The sequence below is a fragment of the Myotis yumanensis genome, unplaced genomic scaffold, assembly GCF_028538775.1.
Source record: "Myotis yumanensis isolate MYYU_CA2020_CCGP unplaced genomic scaffold, mMyoYum1.0.hap1 SCAF_17, whole genome shotgun sequence".
NCBI classification, from domain to species: Eukaryota; Metazoa; Chordata; class Mammalia; order Chiroptera; family Vespertilionidae; genus Myotis; species Myotis yumanensis.
Window position 1 is genome coordinate 2132144 of NW_027223768.1, and position 24983 is coordinate 2157126.

At 51.7% G+C, this 24983-nt stretch overlaps 1 protein-coding gene across 2 annotated transcripts; it reads left to right on the top strand.

Moving 5' to 3' along the window:
• PLPPR4 (phospholipid phosphatase related 4) lies at positions 1–24673 on the top strand. 2 transcript variants are annotated; one of them, XM_070396261.1, is made up of 7 exons: positions 1–165; positions 10914–11099; positions 15759–15888; positions 18107–18302; positions 19895–19952; positions 20693–20866; positions 23292–24673. In XM_070396261.1, the coding sequence occupies exons 1-7, from the start codon at positions 88–90 to the stop codon at positions 24615–24617; spliced, it is 2148 nt and encodes a 715-aa protein (XP_070252362.1). In that variant the 5' UTR covers positions 1–87; the 3' UTR covers positions 24618–24673. The 2 variants fall into 2 exon arrangements, with proteins under 2 accessions (XP_070252362.1, XP_070252363.1); XM_070396262.1 differs by lacking the exons at positions 1–165; positions 10914–11099 and adding an exon at positions 11129–11316.
• Positions 24674–24983: the final 310 nt, after the last annotated feature.

A 24983-nucleotide genomic window follows, 5' to 3' on the forward strand; every position in this document is an offset into this window, starting at 1 on the left:
CGGCTGGAGCAGGCAGCTCCCCTCTGCTGCGCGGTGCGCACCTCGCCCGGGAGGACGGGGACCCGGACCGGCCGGGCCGGCGGCGGGATGTCGGCGAAGGAGAGGCCGAAGGGCAAAGTGACCAAGGACAGCGTCACCCTCCTGCCCTGCTTCTATTTTGTGGAGGTAGGTGGGCCAGGGCCTCGGCACCGCGCGGGTCCTCCTGGCAGCTCCGGGGATTTGGGACCTGGACCGGGTGCCAGGGTGCGCGCCGCCCGGAGTGCCCAATCCCCTCCCCCCCACCTTCGGGGAGCTCCCCAGGGGTGCCTGGGACTACCTGCCCCCCCTTCCCTGGCGCTGGCTCTGGCTCTGGCGCTGGCGCTGCAGGGCGGCCTGCAGGGAAGGGTACCTGTGTGAGTGCGGGTGGGCTGGTTCCCGGGCCCCCCTGGCTGTGTGCACAGCCTCGGGGCTCCCAGGGGCCCTGAGGCCATATTCCTGGGTCTGTGTCTTCAACCTGCGAGTCCGCCTCTAGAATCCTATGCGCGGTGATTAGGAATTCAAATCCGCAAAATGCACACAGCCGAGCCCCGGTGCGTGAGGGCCGGGCTGTGTACAGAGCACTAGACTATGGGTGGCTTTATTACCGAAAACACAAACAAGCCATAAAAGCCTTCTCCTGGCAGAGCCACTATGGTGCTCCCATCTGCTCCTAAAACTGGGCCTGCGAGTCTGGGCACCAACCTACGGGTTAGCAAAAAAATTATACACGCACACACACACACACACATGCATACATGATGGCTCCATGTCCGTACGCACGCATGTGTGAGAGAAGTGACATCATCTGGTCTTACGAGGTTTGTCCATGTGCATTTGTCCTGAGCTGTGCTGAGCAGGATTACAGACAAGCAGTTAACCTGCCATGTATTCCTAAGGAGTCTCTAACTCACCAGAATGCAGTGCTTCGGGGAGAGGGCGTGGGGGAGGGGGCGTGGGGGAGGGCCACGGAGATTGGCAGGTGCAGGGCTTTCCTGCACCCGGGGGCCTTGCTAAGCCAGAGGCTGATGAACTCGCAGGCGGGGAGAAATGCGGTGCGCGGGGAGTGAATGCAGGTGGCCAGGGGCATGGCGCTGTGCTGTGCGGTCGGAGCTGCATTGCATGGCCGACGGAAAGACTGTTGCTGAATGATCCATACCCCTCCTCGGCCGTCGCTCGGCCAAATATGGAGGCTCAGCACTTGCAAGGACAGATGGCAGATCCTGTGCTTGTGGCCCGGGAGGCTTATCTGCGGTGGTGCCGCCCCTGCCTGACACTGGGGGAGGGGCTGGTCAGGCTGTCTTCCTGGAAAACAGTCTATTTGCAAGTGCTGTCTCAAGAGTCACTAATGGTTTTAAGGGGAGTCCCTTGGAAGAAAGAGGAAGGTGATTTGCAAAAAGTGCCAGAGAGATGATGGCTGCCTCCCTCACCCACCACCCCTGGGAGAAAAGAAACTGTCCTGTTTACTTAGTAACGAATGGGCCCACTCACTGCTGCCCTTCCTCTTTCCAGGTGGGGTTTTGAGGCCATGTTTTAGGCGATTTTACCAAAAGATAATAAAGAATTTCCTAAAGAGACATGTGGGCAGCAGAAGACGGCCTGATGAACAGAGTAAAGGGCCCGGCCGGCGTGGCTCAGTGGTTGAGTGTCGACCTGTGAACCAAGAGGCCACGGTTCAATTCCCGGTCAGGGTACAGGCCCGGGTTGCGGGCTCGATTCCCAGTGGGGGGGCGTGCAGGAGGCAGCCGATCCATGATTCTCTCTCAACATGGATGTTTCTCTCTCTCCTTTCCTCGCTCTGAAATGGATAAAAACATTTTTATAAAAGGGTAAGAGAGATGGGCACCTGCTTCTGAGTTAAACCCTGCCCAGCCGTTGGTCACGTGGCTGGCCCGCTGACTGTAGGAAGGCGCTTTCATTCACGTCGGGATGGGCTCCCTGTGCCTGGGAGAGGCGGGTTGATTGCGGGGACCCACCCCGGACAGAACACAGGGAGGTCAGCCGGGGCTGCTGCGCGTGGATGAGAGCCTCCGAGCCGCGGGGCTTCGAGGAAAGCGCTCCCCCCCCCCCCCCCCGAGGGGCGCACAGCGGGGGATGAGGGTTGAACCCCGGTGTGTTCAGAGGCACCTTGAACGTCGGGCAGGTCCCTGCATCTAGAACGTTAACAGTGAACACGCCTCACGAGGCGTCTTGAGGCAGGAACATGGCCCTGAAGCCGCTCCTCTCCCAGGTGGGAGCCCGCATCACCGTTCGCCCTGCCCCGGTGGCTGCCCTCCGAGAACTCCCGCAGGGAGCAGTTCCTGGAAGCCCATTCATGGCCTTTGAATGAGCATCCATGACACTGTGTCTTGGGGTGGGGAGAACAGCCACAAACCTGGCTTTCGGATGGTCTCCCTGAAACATAAATGCAGGATGGACGGCCAGAGACCCTCTAGAGAGCAGGGAGACAGGCCCCCCGTCTCTAAGGGCCTGGGGTGGGGGGCATTGCGGCTCCCTGGAACGACTCAGATGAGTAAGTCTGGCGATTCCGTCTGCTCTGTTCAGGGAAGGCCATGGTGGGGCAGGAGCTCTCACACCAAGCGCATCGGGTCTTATCGGGGAGAACAGAGCAGCAGGGGGAGCGGTCTGCTGCCGTGTGGGTTCCCACGCACCCTCCACGGGCGGAGTACCCCTCAGGATGGCGCCTGCTGGCTGCACACCTGGAGCCATGGGAGGCCCCGCCCGCCCCTCCCCAAGCTCCTGGGAGGGGCCGTGCATGTGCCTAAATGTGCTTCCTTCCTGCGCATCCACTCTGCTCAGACTCTGCCCCCGCTCGCATTCTGTTCAGAGACAGGCGTTCCCATCCATTCGGTGTGTGAACAAACCGGGGGTAAGTGACCCTCGAGGCCAAGAAGAGAGAGGTGCTCAGTAAGCAAAGGGGACAGAGGGTCTTACCAGGGAGACACGGTGCTTTATACGCATGACGTGCATTTTGATCACTAGCTAATGTTCGCTTCACGGAGGTAGAAGTGTGACCTGTAGGCAAAGGTGTTTGCATAGGGCTGTTGATGCAGATGGTTTGAAATGCCTTCTTTTTTTTTTTTTTAAATATATTTTATTGATTTTTTACAGAGAGGAAGGGAGAGGGATAGAGAGCTAGAAACATCGATGAGAGAGAAACATTGACCAGCTGCCTCCTGCACACTCCCCACTGGGGATGTGCCCGAAACCAAGGTACATGCCCTTGACCGGAATCAAACCTGGGACCCTTCAGTCTGCAGGCCGACGCTCCATCCACTGAGCCAAACCGGTCAGGGCTGAAATGCCTTCTTTTATGCGTGTGCGCACACACACACACTCACACACACACGCCTCTTTCCACATACAGGCACCCAAAGACTTGGGGGGGGGGGTGGGGGAGTAAGATACCATCCCTCTCCCCAGGGAGCCTAAAATAACGGTACCCGAGGCATCACAGATTCAAATGCTTTACACACCACAGACTCGAGATTGCACGGCAGGTTTTCACTAACTGGACAGTGGAGATGTTCAGGGTGGTGTTGGAGCAAGTTGGTCACCAGGGGCCAGGGACTAGACAGTGTCCAGCGGCAGCCACCCACTTCTCTGGCCAGAGCTCAGAAAGCCTTTGTGGGAGCAACGGTGCCCTGTGTGGTCCAACCTGGACCCCGGGTCTTGCCTTTGGGTCTTCACGAAGCCTTCAGGCCATTGTTTCCTTCCCGGGGGAAGGGGTCCACGGAGGCCTAATTAGCAAGCTGGCCAATTCACAGAGCTCCTGTCCTAGGTCCTGTGCCACATGAAAAGTGTACGGATAAGCCGTTTGGCCTTCCTGCTGGGGGGTGGCTGGCTTATTCCCTTTTACATGGACGTCAGCAGCGGCAGGAAGCACAGAACCTCAGATGCCTGCATTGCACCCACCAGAATAGCAGCGGGAGACCCCCCTTTTCTAGATGACGGGAGAGTCTGCTCCGGCTACCGCAGATGCTGGCGAGGCTGAGCGGGCCCAGCTCTCCTCTCCTGGAGGCACAGGGCACCCAGGTCTCTGATGGAAAAGAAGGGGAACCAGGGAACAGATGCCCGAGTTTTAGGGGGACCACACGACGGCATTTCTGCAACTACTGAGACAGATACTGAACCTCAGCCCTGCCATCGGGGGTGGGGCACCATTCCTAGGCACCACCGTGTACCACCGTTCTCCACGGCCACGTCACTCAGATGGTCTCCGTCCTGCTTTCCTCAAACAGGGGAAAACAAGTGCTGGCTTCTACCAACCTCAGACTGAGGTTAATGATGATGACGACTATCATAATAAAAATAAAAAATAAAAAAAAAGAAGCCCAGCTGGTGTGGCTCAGTGGTTCAGCGCTGACCTATGACCCAGGAGGTCACAGCTCGATTTCAGGTCAGGGCACATGCCTGGGTTTCGGGCTGGATCTCCGGGGCTGGGGCTGGAGAGGGGGAGGTGTGCTGGAGGCAGCCGATCCATGATTCTCTCTCATCATTGATGTTTCTATCCCTCCCTCTCCCTTTCTCTCTGAAATCAGTAAAAAAATATTTTTAAAAACAAAACACCAACAAAGAAAGTATCTGAGGCACAATTGTTCCTGTTTATGCTTGGGAATGTGTTACCGATATCACATGTTTCCGCTCAGTACATGTATACAGCCCAGGCTATGTCTCAGCAGCCTCTCTAAAAAAGAAAAAAATGAGGCAATGTCCCACAAATCAGGTGCCCCGGGAACCTCTCATTTGATTCTGTTTTTCACCACGAACGAGCGGGTAAGGGCTTGAAAAGGTTAACAAGTTCCCTGGGGACACACGGCTGGTATGGATCGGGGCTGTGCCCAGTCCTGAGTATTTCTAGAATCCCTTCTATTAGACAGCTCCCCGGGATGACCACGCTCCCAATACAGGTCATTCCAATGCGACATGTGAACGAACTGGGCGCGCCTTGTGAAGCTGGACCTAGACAGCCAGCACACATGCTTCGTGACGCCACAGGACACTCAACAGCACGTCAAAGCGGGTCTGAGGGATCTCCTGCTTTCCCCAGTGGCTAGGCTCTTTGAAAAGCATGGGTCTAGCTAACATCAGAAGATTGGCCCACCTAGAATTTCACAGTCACTTCCCTTGACATGAGGTCTCTGACGGACAGGAGAGGGAAGAGGCAACGTTGGGAGGGTTAGAATATAATTCACATCATTGGTAGTAAAATAACTTCAAATTTCCCATTGCAGTTTAATGTAATGTGCTCACATACATGATCTCACTTGACCCTCAAATACAGCCCAGGAGTAGCTATTGCCTCTGCCAACCGAGACTCGGGGCGGCCCCAGGACTTGCCGGAAATCCAAGTGGCGCTCCTCGCCCATGCTGGCCACAGAGAGGAAGGGATTGGAACTGAAGTTTCTAACGATGCGCACCCCAGCCTTCTATGGCTTCTTCTAGAATAAGTTAGCTGAGAAATGGCCTTCCCGTACCTGCAGAATGGAGTGGTTTCCGCATGGTGACGTGAGTTCTGGAACATGGGGCCACGGGCAGAAATGCTCATTGGGACCCAATTAATGTCGAGGTGTTTCTCCTGCCAGTAATTAGACACTCATTTCTGCTAATTGGCATAGGAGGCTAATTGCCTCCCTCCTTGCTGCACATGCTTCTAAGACTGACATTAGACCATTTAGGTATAAATCACAAAGGAAGTGAAAGTGCAGGGAATCGAAACCAATGCATTTTGAAGAAAAGATAAACCAGGGTGTCGTTTGGGTGTGGGAACCAGGAAATACAGGGTGTCCCCCAAAATGTATCCCCACTTTGCAGGATTATAAAGTCGGTGTTTATTAACATACAGCTCGTTTTCAAAGTGTAAAAGCATCTACAGAAATGAACCTTGTGTGTGTGTGTGAACACCTGTTTTCAGAGGATGACGGTTCTGGTCCAGGCACCGCGGATAACGGGAGCAATGGAACCTCAAACATCAAGAATCGTTTTGTTGGGTATCCGTGCGCCCTCCATTCCCCAACTGCTGCCGGTTTTGCGCCGTGAACTTTATCTTTTATGTATCCCCACAAAAAGAAAAAAGTCAGCTCGCACTTTAGGATAAGTTTTCTTTGTTCAAGGCTTAGACTGGCTTTGCCCAATATTTCCAATCAGTTAAACCTGAAATGGAGTGAAAATTAAGTGAGTTATCAGTTGTTAAAGTGCGTATGCCTTTTGGGGGGGCACACCCTATGTCTCTCTCTCTTTCTCTCTCTGTCTCTCTCTCTCTCTCAAATCAGTAAAAACATATCCTCAGGTAAGGATTAAAGAAATAATAATAAAATAAAATGCACCATACCTTCACCCTAAATTATAAAATAATAATAATAAAATTGGTGTAAAAAAATCAGTATTCTCTAGCAAATGTAATCTTTTGGAACACATTTCCTTTATTTGCCCTGTTCTCTAAGACTGTTATAATGTTCTCTGTACAAATTGCTCTATTATTATTACTCACAAGTCCTCAGCAGATGGTAATTATAAGAGTCAGTCTTTCCTTTCTGAAACTGTTTTCCAATCTTCAGGTAATTTTCCTCCTCTGTATTAGAGCATAAAAACAGTGTGGCTCATCCTTTTGCTCTTGACTACAACACAACTAGAGAATAAAATTCCTAATGCATGATTACATAAACCTCTTTAAATATCTTTTTAAATCTCGCTTTCAGTGCAATCGGAAGATGCCATGTGATTGTATTACGTGCATGTCTATGCCAAATTTTGCACATACCATCTGTGAAATTTCGAAAGTTCTGCTGTTGAGCATTTCAAAGATGAAAGATGTCTTTGAAGATACATGTGTCAGAAGTAAACATTGTCATTTAGTGCATTACACTGTCCAGTATAAGACACGGTACAGGGAAGCAATGGATCAAATTGTTCTTCCCCAAGTGGTATAAATATTTTGTTCGAACCACTCTTAGAAACAAATTGATATAAAAGACAGAGTACAAGAGACTTTTAAAAAAACAAGTCAGAGAAACAGACATCAGAAAGGAAGAGAAATGTGATTCCTAGTTTGAAAACAAATAGAAAGATTAACGCATGGGTGGGAAAACGGCGTGTCTGGGAAACTGGCAGTGTCAAGCGGAGGCATGTCTGGAGGAAATCGTGTCGCTCGCATGTTGAGCTCTTGTATGTATACATGCATGTGTGTTTGAAGTCTCTCTGATGTGCAGTAATAGTGCGAATACAGGAATGGTACGACTAGGCCTGAGCCTTCAGGAGCTTTATAGTTGGGAAGTGGAGCAAAGACTGCAACTGATCTGTCCCAGGTATGGCTGGTAAAGACCAGCGCCTAATAATTCCCTTAAAGGCAGTGGTCGGCAGACTGCGGCTCGCGAGTCACATGCGGCTCTTTGGCCCCTTGAGTGTGCCCACGAAGTTTCCATAGTCCTGTACGTACGCGCCCGCACGTGGTATTTTGTGGAAGAGCTACGCTCAAGGGGCCGCAGGTTGCTGACCACTGCCTTAGAGGGAGGGCTGGGAACCCAAGAGTGAGGAAACCCTCCCGAAGGGAACCGCCCCAGGGCAGGCGTTATGAGAAAGGAGAGGAGGATCTTATTGATCGTTTTAACAGCAACGACAATAAGGAGACTCACGTGTATACACTGGTCTTCCTCCCCGCTGTTGTGGGTCTGACTTGTAGCACTTCACCCCTTTGCTGCCTGTGATGCTGGGCGCTAGCCTGTCCCCGAGCCACAGATCAGAAAACTGAGATGAAGGAAGCCTTCCCTGGCTCACCCGGTGGTGGTGAGTGGAGACGCTACTATCACAGCCTCCCAGGCGCCACCACGGGACCAGAGCCCTACGGTCACCTCATCACACGAGAACCTCTTGGGAATAGAAGGCATCATGCCGTCTCGTCAACGTAGTTATTTTTAAACCACAAACCAGAAATCATGGTGGTCAATAACGTCTTTATTTAAAAACCTGCTCTGTTTTGTTAAATAAATATTATATCCTCCGCAAGTAACTAGGCCTTAAACTAGTTTTTTCTGTTGTTGTTTTGTGTTTTTTTTGTTAATCCTCACCCGAGGATATTTTTCCATTGATTTTTAGAGAGAGTGGAAGAGAGAGGGAAAGAGAGAAACATCCATGTGAGAGAAACATCCATGTGAGAGAAACACATCGATTGGTTGCCTCCTGCACAAGCCCTGACCAGGGTCCGGGCCAGGAAGGAGCCTGCGACTGAGGTACATGCCCTTGACCAGAATAGAACTCGGGACCCTTTGGTCCGCAGGCTGATGCTCTATCCACTGAGCCAAACCGGCGAGAGCTAAACTAAACAGATTTTCGGCGGCAACACGCCTGCATTTTCAGGCGCCAAAAGGCTCAGCACCGGACAGCGTCTTCAGGGTATTTTCTCTTTGGCTCGGAGCGGTCTCTCCCTGAGCTTGTGACCCTGATGGCCACGCCCCTGTCTGGTTTGCCACATGATAATTGGCACCACGGAGCACTGAGCGTAGGTGGGTTGGTTGAATGAATAATTAAATCCATAGCACACAGTCTAGAAAATAACTCGTCTAGTTTAGGTTTACCAGATAAGCTGCAGAACATCCAGTGACATTAACATTTCTGATAAACAATACATAATGGTTACGGTACATACAGTAAAAGTCATTCTCTGCTCGTCTTAAAGCCTGATCTCGCTCAATGACCCGGATTTGCATTGGCTCAATCTGGTGACGCTGGTCTAGTTCTTGTTATAAATCAAGATTTACTCATTTACCCAGTCACTTGTCAACAAGTGTTTGTGGCTTCATTAAGTTATTAATGATGCACTGCAGGCCGGCCATGTGCCGGGAGGAACTGCGCCCTGGGGACTCGGCAGTAAATACCGGCGGACGCTCGCTCCATGGAGCATGGGTTTCCAGGGTCCTGCAGAAACTCGCATCCCCCGGGGTGACATCTGGACCAGAATGGGAACCACTGGCGGGGTTGAGATAGGAAGTGATAGGGGTTGAGATAGGGAGAGCAGTGAAAAATAAGTATGTGAAGTGTTACATGGACAAGGTCATTTCAGACCATGGTCAATGCCCGGAAGAAAAGCGAGCAAGATGGAATGGGTGGAGAGGGAAGGGTGGGCCAAGGCTGCCTTAGAAAGTTACCGCTACATGGCGAGAGGAAGCCAGCCAGACGAAGAGCCGGGAAAGAGCACCAAGGAGAAAAGGAACAGCCAATACCAAGGGCCCGGGGTAGAAGGGGATCGGGTATCACAGGAAAAGGGTAAAGGCCGTGGGACTCCATCACATGAAAAGCTCCTCACGGCCAAGGAGCCATCAGCAAGCATGAAAGGCTGCCTGCCCACCAGGAGGCCATATTCGCAAAGCTGATAAGGGGTTCCTATCCAAAAGACAAATGAGCTCATATAACTCAATACCTTCAAAAAAATCCGATTAGAAAATGGCTGGAGGATCTAAGTAGGCATTTTTTTTTCCCAAAGAAGACACACAAATACCCAACACATACATAAGAAGGTGCTCAACATCACTAATCAGCAGGGAAATGCTAATCAAAACCACAGTGAGATACCACCTCACACCGTAAGCGTTACTGTGATCGAAAAGGGAGGAGAGAGCTGTTGGTGAGGGTATGGCAGACAGGCAACCCTTGTGTGCGATTGGTGGGACTGTAAATTGGTGCGGCCACTGTGGAAAGCGTATGGAAGGTTCTTAAAAAATTAAAAATAGAATTACCATATGATCCCACTTCTAGGTATATATCCAACGGCAACTAAAATGCCAACCGGAAAAGATATGTACCCCACCATCTTCAATGCAGCATCATTTACAATAGCCAAGACATGGAAACAACCCCAGTGACTACTGATAAAACAATAAAGAAAATGTGGTACATACATACAATATATTATTAACCCATGAAAAAGAAGGAAATCTTGCTATTTGCAACATTATGGACCTAGAGGGCATTATGCTCAGGCAGACTGAGAAAGACAAATACTGTGTGTGGAATCAGTATTACTTATCTGTGGAATCTCAGACAACAAACCAGACTCACAGATACAGAGAACAGATGGGTGGTTGCCAGTGGAGAGGGGTGGGGTGGGCAAAATGCAAGAAGGGGGTCCTGAGTTACAAATGTCCAGCTCTAAGATAAATAAGTCCCGAGGATATAATGAACAGCATGAAGACTATAACTAATCAGACTGTATTATACATTTAAGAGACTAGATCTGGAAAGTTCTCATTACAAGGACAAAATGCTTTGTAACTTTGTGTCGTGATGGATGTTGGCTAAGTGTTGTGGTGATCCTTTTGCAATATATACAAATACCAAATCATTATGTTGTACACCTGAAACTAATATAATGTTGCATGTCAAGTAGATCTCAAATATTTAGAAAAAATAGCAAAGACCAGTTGGGCTGTCATGGGCCGGGGAGTGGTATAAACATGTACCAGAAGATGTGAGAAGCAAGACAGAGCCGGTCCTGACATCTGGACCAGAATGGGAACCACTGGAGGGGTTGACATAGAAGTGATTTGTCCTCAGATATTTGTCCTCAGCCCTTGGGGTGATGGGTAGGAAATGGCTGGGTCGGGTGGGGTGGGGTGGGGTGGGTAGGAGTGAAAGTGGAAGGCCAGTTAGGAGGTGACCCGGGAGCACAGGTGAGTGACCGCATGGGCTCCTAGCAACCGGCTGACCCCGGTGGATGACCCGGAGGCGGGCTCTGAAGGCAGAGGCAATAGTGCTCATGAATGACGTGAACTCCGAAGCTGGCCAGAGTGGTGACAGAGGGCGGGGGGCGGCGGGGGGGGGGGCACACTCGTTTCCTACTTCAAGGCGTCGGGTTCTGTGTGTGACCTGCGGGCGAGCATATAGCGACCCATGTCCTTCCTCCTCAGCTGCCGATCCTGGCCTCGTCGGTGGTCAGCCTGTACTTCCTGGAGCTCACGGATGTCTTCAAGCCCGTGCACTCGGGGTTCAGCTGCTATGACCGCAGCCTCAGCATGCCGTACATCGAGCCCACCCAGGAGGCCATCCCGCTGCTCATGCTGCTGAGCCTGGCCTTCGCGGGGCCTGCCATCACGGTGAGCATTGCCCCCCAAACTGGGCCGTCGGTCCCAGAAAACTAAGGCGGCCCACACAGTGCAGCCAATGGGTTCAAAGCAAGTGAAAGGTGAAGTCTGGCTCCAGGCCCGGAAAGACCGTGTCTCTGAGAGGCCTTGACGACATCACGGGGGAATACATCACAGTTTAAAATCACTGGCATGAATAACTAAAGGAGACGTGATTGCAAACATGAAGGTTCGCTAGCGGTTTCTAAATCATTTTTTGGGGGGGGAGGGCGGGGAAGGTTTGTAACTGCATAACTGTTGAGTGGCTGGTCCACACACTCATTAATGCATTATCCGTGTGCGTATGGGGTATCTGAAGTGTGGCAGCTGCAGGGAAAACAGGTGACTATGTAGCCAACAGATTAGACTTTCTTCTCAAAGGTGCACGTTGATATCTCTCAGCATTTCCTTTCTTACTTGATTGGCACTTTTCACTGATTCTGAGCACTATAGGTCACCAACTATAGAGAGGGCATAACTCACGTGACACACGCACACATGTGCGCGCACACACGCACACACGCACACACACAGAAAATACTTCAGATGCAGAACAGGCACTAGCATTTAAAAATATGTAACATAAAGAAATGCCCTCCTCTGCTGGAGCTGAATTAAAAACATAGTTCTTTTTAGGTTGTCAACAGACACATTGAGGATAATACTCTTTTTTTTTTAATCCTCACCCAAGTATATGTTTATTGATTTGAGAGAGAGAGGAAGGGGGGGCAAGAGAGAGAGAGAGAGAGAGAAGGAAAGAGAGAGAGAGAGAGAGGTATTGATGTGAGAAAGAAACATCAATCTCCTGTACGCACCCTGACCAGGGATCGAACCTGCAACCTTTTGGAACGACGCTCCAACCAACTGAGCCACCCAGCCAGGGCAATAGCATGCTTTTTGAGAAACTCATTCATAAATACGCCTGGCCAACCCTTCCCCCCATCTCCTGTGCCCCCAGAATCCTACCTAAAGGACAGCAAACGTGTTTCAAGGTGAATCAAATTTATTTCTGACAGGAGGGACTCTGCCTTTGCGTTCCTCGGGCTCAGGAACATCGGGGGAGGGGCTGCTGAGTAAAACGCTGCCTGGGAACGGGGTTTGTTCCCCTTTCCTAACGAGCTGGCCGGTGCCGGCTCAGCGCGTCAGCAGTTTGGGGGGGGTCTCAGCATTGACCTTCTAAAGTCCATGCTTGCATTGGCTGTGAGTTTGTTTTCTAAAAATTCCCCCTGCATTAATAATCATAACATGCTATTTGCACTGCACATAAATCACACCAAATGCTCTCTCCAGATAAAATTACAACCTAATTTTCCAAAGAACTTCATCACGCTTAGAAGACCTCAAAACACTTTGAAAATCAATGAGTTGCTTGAGCGCAGTGACTCCGGCGTGCTGGGAACTATTAATGATGCATTTGCAGGTAGCCGAGACCCGGACGAAGAGAACACATTTAAAGTGCGATGTAGCTCAGAAGAACATTGTTTTCCTGTCACTTCTTTAGGGACTTGTGGAAAATCCATACCGCCCACTCCTTTTAGAAGAGAAAAATGAATATGTGCTTTAACGCTATTACACTAGAAAGCATTTCTCCTCGTTGGGGGGCAATGGGCAGATTTATCGATTGGTTTGTTTGAAACAAAATACTGTACACATGGCCACGAGTCTGCTCAAAAGGCTGTGTTGATATTAACCAGCTGAGTAATTTGCTTTTCTATATCCCTGTCTTTCTCCCCAGGTATATTTTATTGGGCAGCTAGGAAAGCAAGTCTAGTTATATCGCAACCCCCCACCCAGCACCATGACTCTCACATCCATCCCTTCGCTGACACATGTGCTGGGGACGGGGACCTTGGCCTCATCTCTGTGTTTCTGCTTCTCTGATTCCCTCATTTCCCATAAGAAATTCTTAACATGCAATGGAAAGAGGCTTCCTGGTGGATTCTGGGTCAAAGTTTTCTTTCTTGAGCCCTGAGAAACAGACATGGAAACAGGTGGGCGCTTCTGGAAATACATCAGCAAGCACCTCCCCTCCCCAAGGAGAATTCCATCTTTAAGCAAGTTCGGTCTTTTTGAAAATCCATGCAATGGCATGGAGACCAAGGTTGAATGGAAGTGTGAGGAAAACACTGATGTTCTCCTTAGAGAGAGGGACAGTTGGGTGATGTCAAAATGCAGACAAAAGCCCTGGCCGGTGTGGCTCAGTGGGTAGAGCGTCGGCCTGTGGACTGAAGGGTCCCAGGATTGATTCGGTCAAGGGCACATGCCTGGGTTGCGGGCTCGATCCTGGCTAGGGTGTTTGCTGGAGGCAACCATTCGATGTGTCGCTCTCACATCGATGTTATTCTCTGTCTCTCCCCCTCCCTTCCATTCTCTCTAAAAAAATAAAATAAAATAATGTTTTAAAGGTTAAAAACAACAACACACCACTCTCCCTATAATCAAGCCAGATAGCCAGAGAGCACAGTGTTGACATATGTGTTTCAGCATTTTAAGCAGCTCTAGTAGAAATCTTCGGAAACTTCAAGGTCGTTTGAGATCATGGCTGTTGTGTTGCACGGTAAGACACCATTTCCTAATGGCGCCGTACCAACAAATTCTTACGTAACCTCGCATTCACTAATAAGAAGTGCATCGTCGTTACAGATGTAATTAAAAAGAAGGAAACAAAATTATCCACAGAATTGTTATTGAAGAAGTGAAAACGAACTCAATCTCTTTTAGCCCTATGACAATGCATTTCGGGAATGTGTGGGTAATTTTCTTGCGATGATCAATTTGCGACAACCATTATGCGATTCCATTCGCGTGTTGTGCCAGGCAGAATGCAGAACCTTTTGTGTCGCCATGCCTACCTTGAAGAGATAATGTAGGATGATATTTTTCAAGACGTATAATTAACTCAACGTTCAATGATTTGGAAAAAAATCCTTTTGATTATTTCCCTATGATTGATCTTAAAAGCCTACCATATATGCCACATGATTTTCATACACATGTGGTTATTGGTAGAGTTTCATTAAGAAAATTGATTTTTATACAAATGCAGATTCCATAGTACCTATAGAATTAAACAGAGCAGAAGGCCATGGGGTCTCTATCATGAGTTTTTAAAAGCCTATCATTTTAAATAGTTCATAAAATATTATGCTCAGAACTGGAACTGGGATGTTTCCCTGGAAAAAATCTATTTCAGCCCTAATTGTGGTCATAATCCCTAAAGTGACATGACCACTTATACTGAAGGGACTGCCAGGATCTCATGTAACCCTGCTTTTCTCAGTTCTGCATGTTTACACAAGTCAATTCTAATTTCACAATAATCTCTTAGGCACAGTAACCCCAAATATTTTAGATTTCTTTTGCATAAATAAAACTCATGATTTCAGATCTTGCTCCCCTTATACAGAGCGACCAACAGCCCAGACGCCCAGGGTAATTAGCCGACGAGAATCCCACAGGGAGGGGACAGGTGCAGGCCCCACAGTGCCAGGTACTGAGCCGGACAGTGAGGGTAACAGGTAGAGAGGGTCGGGTCTCTCGCAGAGGGTCGGGGTTGGGGAGGGATCATCAAGGGCATGACTGGCGTGCACTTTAACCGGCTCTGCCAGAGGGCAGGGCGGGTGCTGAGGAGCCACAGACAAGGGGACATCCTTCGAGTGGGGTCTAACTATAGCCACTCCCCTCACTGACATCCAGTGCTGTAGAATCCTACGGCAAGTGCAGGCCCCTCTCAGACAGCCTTTCTGCTGGGCAGTGTGCTCGTCTGTCCACTGGCAACACGTATCTCACTGGCTTATGCCCAGGACACTCTGCCCAGTAGGAATGGAGAACGTTCCAGAAATGACTTCAGCCACATCAGCCACAATTCCATTTCATTTGTCCTGGAGGCTTCCCCTGACATTAGCTTCCCTCGAGTCTCCCGGAGTCTGCATCCTCCGATAAGACAGTCCTAGCCACCTGTGCCTATGTCCCTTTAAATCCAGATTGCCTTACATTTTAAATAATTAAATACAATGAAATGAAATAAAAACTGGGCTCCTCAACTGCGGCAGCTGAATTTCAAGTGCTCAGTGGGCACGGGTGGATAGCGGCTCCCACAGCGGGCGGGGCGGAGGGCACGTCCATGTCGCAGAAACTCCCACCGGACACCGCGTTGGCAGCACCCACCTCCCCTCACGCATGCTCTCTGTGGGCAACCCTCCTGCGCAATCCCCGCTGCTTCCCTGCCACAATCTGCTGGTAGGTGCTCCTGACCACACCCCTGGTTCTATTCCATGCTCCTCGGGCATCTTGTTTTCCTGGGTTTAGAAATGAAGTGCCAAGATTTCAAGAATGAGGGCAGAATCCGTCCCCGGGGGGTTCATGGGTTAGGAGCCACTGGGTGCTGGTGAGCCAAGGGCCCGATCTGGTGCTGCCACATGGAAACTCCAGATGCCATCACGCCCTTGACCAGCGGCAGGAGCTCAGAAGGTCCAACCGATTCCCTTTCGGAGGCCGGGCTGCGAGGGAGAAACTGGTCACACCGCTGCTAGGACCATGCTTCTCTGCCTTGTTTCGTTGACCGTGTGTTAAGCGGTGACTCATCACTCACCTGAGCCCATGAGCCCACGCGGGCCCCTCTTGTCTTTGCAGATCATGGTGGGGGAAGGCATTCTCTACTGCTGCCTGTCCAAGCGGAGGAACGGCGTGGGCCTGGAGCCCAACATCAACGCCGGGGGCTGCAACTTCAACTCCTTCCTCAGAAGGGCCGTCCGATTCGTCGGTGAGTGTGGGAGCCGCAAAGAAAGGAAACGGTTGTTTCAAACAGAACTGTTCTGTTTAATTACAGAGATTAGGTCTCTAAGGCTGTAATTTAACGTTCGAATTTCAGCATGTTTTTGTCTGAGCTCTGGCGGAAGCATGCATTTACTTTGAAATGGTTCCATTGGACCTGTGTTCATTTTTTAAAATATACTTTTATTGATTTCAGAGAGGAAGGGAGAGGGAGAGAGAGAGAGAACCATCAATGATGAGAGACAATCATTGCTCAGCTGCCTCCTGCATGCCCCACACTGGGGATTAAGCCTGGAACCCGGGCCTGTGCCCTGACCGGGAATCGAACCGTGACCTCCTGGTTCATAGATGGATGCTCACCCACTGAGCCACGCTGGCCGGGCTGTGTTCCTTTTTAAAGTGAGAGCACGTGTCAGCAGGGCAGTAGGAATGAATGGCTCCTCAGCAATGACTTTGGTCACAGCAGTGATTCCATGTGGATTGTCCTGCAGTGTCTTTGTCCAGAAACTACTGCACGTAAGATGTCACCTTGCAGCCCCGCACCGTGGCTGTTCCTCCTTGCTTACCCTCTCGAAGCCTCCCTCCTCTGTTCTATGAGACCCGCAGAAAACCCACAGGCCTGGCTAGCAAGCCTCTGAATCAATCCAGCATCTAAACCTCCGTCTCTTCTGGTTGGCATGGAAACGTCTTAATGTTCTTTGAGTCACAGGTCTTTTTTTATTTGTAAGTGGGTTGAGAAGTGAAGCCATAGCTCCTCACGCCAACAGGAATGCTGTACATTCATTCCCAGTAAGTCAGCGGAAAGGTCGTGTACCTGCAACCTGTCCTCTCAGAGGAACGGGACTCATCAGCACCTCGTAGGTCATTAAACACAGCTGTCCCGCACCAAGGGGGAGTCTGGTCTGGATCATGGCCGGGACCCTGCTCACTAAGCAAGGCCCAGGGAGACGGGGAGACAAGGCCAGGCCCCATGGCAGCGTCAGGAACTGAGGCAAGGCAGTGAGACGCCGGGCGCAGAGCTGACGTGAGAAAGGCTCCCTAATGCAGCACATGCCCGGGGAAGAGGCACATGACCCTGGGAAACCTTCTGACTGTGAGGATGGCCCAGCTCACCCTAGAGAGCTGTGTCCCCATCAGCAAGCCCAGCCCCCATGGGTCTGGGGATTCTCACTCTCCAAAGGGAAAGGGGGCAGGTTCCCCCCTTCCCATGCTCCCTCCAAGACCCCGCCTGCTGCCAGGACCTGGACTGTGGGAGCAAAGGTCCTGTGTCCAGAATCCCAGGTGAGCGAGTGGAGGGGGACAACTAGAGGGGTTGTTCGATGACAAAAAGCAGAGACGAGAAGTGTCAGACAGGGCGGCGTGCAGGCCGGCTCCTGGTCTGGGGGAGGCACTGATGAACCACCGCGTGCCTCTCCCATCGGGGGTGGGAGTCCAGGCTGGCAGGTGAGAGTGAGTGGAGGGTCCAGATGTGCAGAGGAGGCAGCGAGCTCAGATCAGGCCCTGTGAGCAGAGCCAGACCCCCGAGGGGAAGGTCAGGAAGGTCCTGAGCAGGAGGGGTGGTCAGTGTGCGCGTGGGCAGTGGGGTTGGGAGTCTGTGTCTGAGACCGGCTCTAGGCGACGAAGAGACAGAGACTCTGGACCAGGAAATACAAGCACGTCATCCCTGAATTCCAAGCAGGAAGACTCCCACGCCCTGTGCCCAGGACATAACCCCGTCTCCACACAGGGCCCACCTTCCCCTCTCCGCCTGGGTGAGCGTCCCAGTGCATCCCCGGGAGTCAGGGCCGGTTCTGGAGGGTTTGGCGGCTGTGGCTAGAGTTAGGGGCTGCGGGGGGTCGGAGGGGAAGGGAGAGACGGAGCCCTGGCAGCTCAGCATGGTAAGCAACTTCAAATTGTTTTTCATTCCTGGTATTTAACCCAACCCGTGACCTTAACATGTTCCAGGGGTCCTATGGTGACAGGGGTTCTATGGTGAATACAACTGGGAATTGGCTTTATTTAACCAAACTGACAACAGTACCTCAAATGACTACTTTGAAGATACTCATTGCCATTCTATTGACCTTCAGCATCTGCTTAGAAGTTAGGGATGTTCTGTATCATCTCCTCAAAATAGAGAAAACGATCACCACAGATTTGAAGGTCGATGGTGGCCAGCACCCACGCCGGGCGCTAACCTGGTGACAGCTCCGCCCTCTCGCGCACAGGTGTTCACGTGTTCGGCCTGTGCTCCACGGCCCTCATCACAGACATCATCCAGCTGTCCACGGGGTACCAGGCGCCCTACTTCCTGACGGTGTGCAAGCCCAACTACACCTCCCTGAACGTCTCCTGCAAAGAAAACTCCTACATCGTGGAAGACATCTGCTCGGGCTCGGACCTCACCGTCATCAACAGCGGCAGGTAGGAGCGGCAGCCGAGCCCGGGCCAGCTCGGGGTTCGCAGGCTCCGTAGCAGCTGGGGGCCCCCCCGAGGCCGGCGGTTTGTGGCCACCACGATGTTGACGTTCTTTTGCTTTTCCATTCAGTGAGCTCTGTAGTAGACACCCTAGAAGCCCAGCGGCGGCTCCTTTCCCGTCTTCCTCTCTGTGTCCGCATGTCAGGCTCACACGCTGCCGCTATCTTCCCGTCGCCAAACCTTACTCGGGTTCTGTGATCCGCCCTCTGCTCATGACGCTTTAGGTGACCGCGATTGGTTTATTATAGGCTATTGATAGTTTTCCGCACTTACAGTCGGTATGTATCCTGTCCTGACGTAAGTGAAAGGCTAAATGCCCATGATATTTGCTCATCCATTGTGTGTTTTATGAAACAACCATGGGCATTGGCCTTTCGGTAGAGTTTTAAAAGGGGTGACATCTGGGATTGCATGAATAAACCCAGAAGATCTGTACAACTTCTGACCTTGCACTTCAAAAAAACAGGAGATAGAAAAACTCAAGAACCTACCAATGCATGAACATTTTTTCAATCAATAATGTAAAAAAGAAACTTGCATGGCAAGAGGTATTTTCGAAGTTCAAGAGGAATAAGTCACAGAGGGATGAGGGGCAGTAAGTGACTGTGATATGAGTTGTATTTGTCATTCAAGGACTTCCCAAAGATCAGTTTCAGGGTCAAAACCAGTTGAAAAGCACATTGGCAGAAAGTCAGCCTGGTGTGTGGAGTTGGACTCATTCGGGTCCTCGGGTCCATTCAACAATTCTGAGCCCACATTTGTGACCTGTGGCCTCTGTCCTTTCTCAGTCCTCTTACGTTTTCTTGTCTGTATTGAATGGTAACCCTTTCCATTGGGAACCAAACAACTAGGAGGACACGATTATAGCTGAATTTTTTTTTCCATGAAAAGAAATCTCTGTTCTTCTTTTGTTTCTTTTCCAATGTCTCTCCCCTTATCCTGTGAGCCTCCAACTCCCTGCTTCTTCAATTATTTAACTAAACAAGAAGCTCTGTGGCTCCTGAGATAACACTCATTTCAAAGGGGAACACATAGAGGAACGTTTTGTGAAGATGAGATCTTTCTTATGCTTCATGGACTGTAAAAACACACACACTTAGACCCATGGCTATGAGAACATAATTTTGTCTTAAAATTTTATGTACATGAAACCATATATTTAGGAGCATAGAAAAAATGAAAAGCTTTAAAATCCTAGGTTTTATGAACTTTCACTTTAAAATGACATGATCCTAACACCAAACAATTACAATGTCTTCCAATCCGCTTCTCCTTCCACCGTCATTGCAGTCGTGTGGGGAAGTGGTCGGGCAGGGCCAGCACACGCTATGGAAGGTGCCCCACGCAGCCTCAATGCCAGTGGTGGTGAGCGGTGCCTCTCCTACTGCTCAGATGTTTCCCCGGAAAACAAAACAAATGACAGGCACTGCTGCTGCCTGGTGGCGTTTGAGCTGAACGTGTGAGCCACACGGTGTTCTTGGGCTGGTCGTGGGCGTGTCTGAAACAGGAGGCGTAATCTGACTGTCTTCCTTCTGCAGAAAATCATTCCCTTCCCAGCACGCGACCCTCGCCGCCTTTGCTGCTGTGTACGTGTCGGTGAGTAACGGGGTCCTTCTCATCGGTCTGTGTCCCAGAGGAAGTCAGGAATGAGCCTTTCTCCTCCCAAGTCCATCAGGCCGCCGTGTAACAACAGAACAGTCCGCTCCAGCGCAGGGGTCCTTCTGCACACGGCGCCGGGGGCAGAAACGGTGCTGCCAGGGACAGTGCTAGAGGAAAGGATGGTTCTGCGCAGCCGTGTTAGGCGTGGAGCCTGGCATCCCTGTAGTGGAATAGGGGGCTTCATGAGGGGACTGTGAACTGCATGAGGTTGTAATTCTAAAACTGAAAGCATCGTCTTACGTCCACACACGCACACACACACAAGCTTGAGCAGCTTTGCTCCTGTAACTGTGAGTTCTAAGTCAGTGTCGATAGGATAAAGGCTGTACCATGAACTGTCATCATAGCCGATTGATACAATAGTTCATTAGCTCTTACGGGAGACAGATGAACAGGGATTATGACGAATACCTGGAGGCTAAACACGCGTGTGGCTAACTGCACCGCGTCCATCTTTTTCAGATTCCGTGTAATTCAATGAGGCTAATTTCTTGATGAGTTCTGTCTGGCGTGTCCTTCCTCTCCGGGAGAGAGCGTAGAGGGAGCAGGGGGAGCGGGACAGTAGCACTGGTGTCGAGCGCATTGGTTAGACTTTGGAGTCCAGCTTTTTATTTGATGATGATGTCATAGTAAAATGACCTTCCTCCCCGACTTAACCTCTTTCTTTCATGTGTAAGATGTACTTCAACTCCACGTTAACGGACTCCTCGAAGCTCCTGAAGCCTCTCTTGGTCTTCACGTTCATCATCTGCGGCATCATCTGTGGGCTGACGCGCATAACGCAGTACAAGAACCACCCCGTGGACGTCTACTGCGGCTTCCTAATCGGAGGAGGAATCGCTCTGTACTTGGTAAATGGTTGCTGTCGTTATGGGACAAGCCACGGTTTAACATGGAATCCCGCATAGACTAGGCGGCACTGTAAGGATTTACTTAAAGTATAGTTTCTATTCATGACAAACAACCCGGCTGCATCTCCATTCTGACCCAAAGCACAGAGCTGGCTTCCAGCCTAATAAGCTATTAAACTCTCACCATGGGCCAGACACTGGGTTCTTCAAAGGAATATTGTATTTTATCCACACACACACACACACACACACACACACTCACACACACACAGGAGTCAGGGATGAGTATACTTTTACAGATAGGGAGAGTGAATATTAGAGAAAGCGAAGGGTTAGTGGGAGACCATATAACTTGCCCAGCAACACAAATGTGGCACCTGGATCCAACTGATCCAACTGATATGGAATCATTTAACAGAAATCTGTTTTCAAGCCTGATCTTTCCTCAAGGGACGTGTCCTCAGAATAAGGAAACTTAGATTGTCCATTTCATTCATTCATTCATGCATTCATTCATTCCACATTCATTCATTCCACATTTATGCAATATGGAATCTGTGCCAGGCACCATACTGAGCACCCAAAGAGTGACAAATAAGATACATCCCTCAAGGCGTGTACAGTGTGAAGACTAGTAAGAATACTGTGGGCAGAGGTGACTTGCAGTCTAGTGGAGGATGTTCCTACATTTAAATGCAGTTATTAATGGAACATGAAGTAGGGACCGCTTCCCCCGGGCGCTCTGGCAGCGAGAATGCAGACAGATACTCTTCAGGTTTGAACAGGAACCGAAGTAGTTGGAGAGACAGACCCTCTCCCATTCCTATTGCTCTCTGTGCCCTGAAGTTGGAGACTTCTCAGGGCTAGGCCAACGCCACTGTAAATTAAGCGGTTTCATAGCTTGTTAAGTCCGTGGGATTCTTTCGCTTGGCTGGAAAAGGACACAGTGGCTACCACCTATGAAACTAGCACGCACGTGGGAGTCTGCCCTTGCTCTCATCTCTAAAGGAAGCGCCTGAAAACCAAAAACCCCGCAGGGATCGGATCCTCTGTGTGTACAGGGGTAAACATCTGACTCGGAATTTCAGCCTTTTCCAATGTTTTATCCCCAAAATCAAAAACAAGAAATGGAGAGCCCGCGAGTACAGACAAAAGATTAAACAAAACTTGGCTCTGATTTCGTGTAATAGCACTAAATCCACCAACTCTGATCTCCCCACTGAAGACCAAGGTTAAGTCAGGAAAGGTCGTGGGCGCCCCAATCAGGGACAGTTTCTGCCCGGTCTTCCCAGAACCTTCCGTGCCACGCTGCCCACACGGGCTGTGCTCCCGGCAACTGTGACAACACACACGCCTGACCTCGTTGCAAAACCCGGTGTCATGCATGAGGTGTTGTTCTCGATTCTCCAAACTTCTGCTTTCCATCAGACGAGTGATAGGAAATGAGAGGTAACATGAACCATGTAAGCCCCCGGAGGTGCCACTCAACCAGAGACCCTGAAACCCAGAAAAAAATGAACCGCTGGGGAAAGCAGAGGAATGTTCATCCATCTGTCGTTGTCCAACTTTTCTTTTCAAAACATACAGAGGATTAAATTTACAAAAACATCCCGGGAGGTGGAGAAGGGAGAGAAAACCCAACTGATAAAAAATATAATGGGGATGGGGGTAGGGGGCCTGGGTGGAAAAGGTGAAGGGATTGAGCAACAATAAGTAAATACATAAAAATAACCTCACAAGCAGACAGCAGCATGGTGACTGCCAGGGGAAAGGGGGTGGGGGGAGGTGGGAGAGGGTAAAGGGGAAATAAATGGAGATGGGGGGAGACTTGACTTGGGGTGGTGAACTCACAATACAATATACAGGTGATGTGTTATAGGATTGTACACTTGAAACCTGTATAACTTTATTAACCAATGTCACCTCAATAAATTCAGTTTTGAAAAATGGGCTCCAGCCCTAGCCGGTTTGGCTCGGTGGATAGAACATCAGCCCAGCGACTGGAGGGTCCTGGGCTCGATTCCAGCCAAGGGCACGCACCTCGGTTGCAGGCTGGATCCCAGCCCTGGCTGGGGCGTGTTGGGGAGGCAACCAGTCCGTGTGTCTCTCTCACATCCATGTTTCTCTGTGTCTCTCCCTTCCCCTCTCTCTAAAAACCAATGGAAAAATATCCTCGGGTGAGGACTAACCTCCCCCCAAAATTTTAAAAATCAAGGGATCCATATTTCTGAACAGTCTGTGGCTTGTGCTATAACATGCACACTATTCCCCCAGTAACTGGTTTTCCTTGTTTCGCATTGTGTGTTAGTCGGCGGTGGATAGAGTGTGCACCTTGCTGATGTGATCAGAGGTCCCCTGGGAGGAGCTCCCATTGACCTCGGGTCCATGCCACATTCACCCCTCCCCATCCACCCCCTCCCCGCAGGGCCTGTACGCCGTGGGGAACTTCCTGCCCAGCGAGGAGAGCCTGCAGCACCGGGAGGCCCTGCGGTCTCTGGCCGAGCTGCACCCCGACGCCAGCCGCGTGCTGGCGGCCAAGGCCGGGGCCTGCGACGGCATCGCGCACACTGAAGGCATCCTGGCCCGCACCCCCCGCGACGCCAGCGCGCTGTCCAGCCTCAAGCGTGCCAACGCCGACGTGGAGATCATCACCCCGCGCAGCCCGCTGGGCAAGGAGAACATGGTGACCTTCAGCAACACGCTGCCGCGGGCCAGCACGCCGTCGGTGGAGGACCCGGTGCGCCGCCACGCCAGCATCCACGCCTCCATGGACTCGGCGCGCTCCAAGCAGCTGCTCAGCCAGTGGAAGAGCAAGAACGAGAGCCGCAAGCTGTCCCTGCAGGTCATGGAGCCCGAGCCGGGCCAGTCGCCGCCGCGGGCCATCGAGCTGCGCTCCAGCTCCGAGCCGGCGCGGGTCGGGGTGAACGGGGACCACCACGGGCCGAGCACCCAGTACCTCAAGATCCAGCCGGGGCCCGGGCCCGTGTGCAACAGCGTGCCCGGGGGGCCGCGCGTGTCCCTGCAGGCGCGCCCCGGCTCCTCGCAGCTGGTGCACATCCCCGAGGAGGCGCACGAGGCCCTGGGCGCGTCCCCCAAGGGCAGCTCGGCGCGCGCCAAGTGGCTGAAGGCGGCCGAGAAGACCGTGGCCTGCAGCCGCGGCAGCAGCCAGCCGCGCATCATGCAGGTCATCGCCATGTCCAAGCAGCAGGGCGTCCTGCAGGGCGGCCCCCCGGGCGCCGACGGCAGCGGGGTCACCTGCACGGGCTCCATCCGCTACAAGGCGCTGACGGACCACGAGCCGGGCGGCGGCGGCATCGTCCGGGTGGAGGCGCACCCCGAGAACAGCCGGCCGGTCATCCAGATCCCCGCGTCCACCGAGGGCGAGGGCAGCGGCTCCTGGAAGTGGAAGGCCCCCGAGAAGGGCAGCCTGCGCCAGACCTACGAGCTCAACGACCTCAACCGGGACTCGGAGAGCTGCGAGTCGCTGCGGGACAGCCTGGGCTCCGGGGAGCGCAAGCGCGGCAACATCGACGGCAGCGACCACCACCATCACGGCGTCACCACCATCCGCGTCACCCCCGTGGACGGCAGCGAGGGCGGCTCCGAGACGCTGTCCGTGTCGTCCTCGCGCGACTCCACGCTCCGCAGGAAGGGCAACATCATCCTGATCCCCGAGAGGAGCAGCAGCCCCGAGAACACGAGGAACATCTTCTACAAGGGCACCTCCCCCACGCGGGCCTACAAGGACTGAGGGCCGCGCCCCCGGACAGACCAGCGTGGATCCTACTGGCGCGCTGTCCCAGCACATGGGGGGGGGGGGGGCGGGAGGCGGGGAGTGAGACTTTGCATCAGACTAGCGCCTCCAGCATCCGTGACTCACGCACCCGTGGGAGCTGCTACCCTCAGCGCGTGGGGTGCCCCGGGGGAGGGAGAAGCACAACGCGAGGACCTCAGCGAGGCTGGCAGCCTTGCGGGGGGCCAGCTCAAAGGACAGCGGTTGCCTTCCCTGTATGCTATGTCACTTCCCCAATGTGCCAACGTGAGGGAACCCCCCCCTTTCTAATTAGCAGTGGGGGTCCAGACCTCCATTCCCCACGCACAGGCCACCGGTTTTATA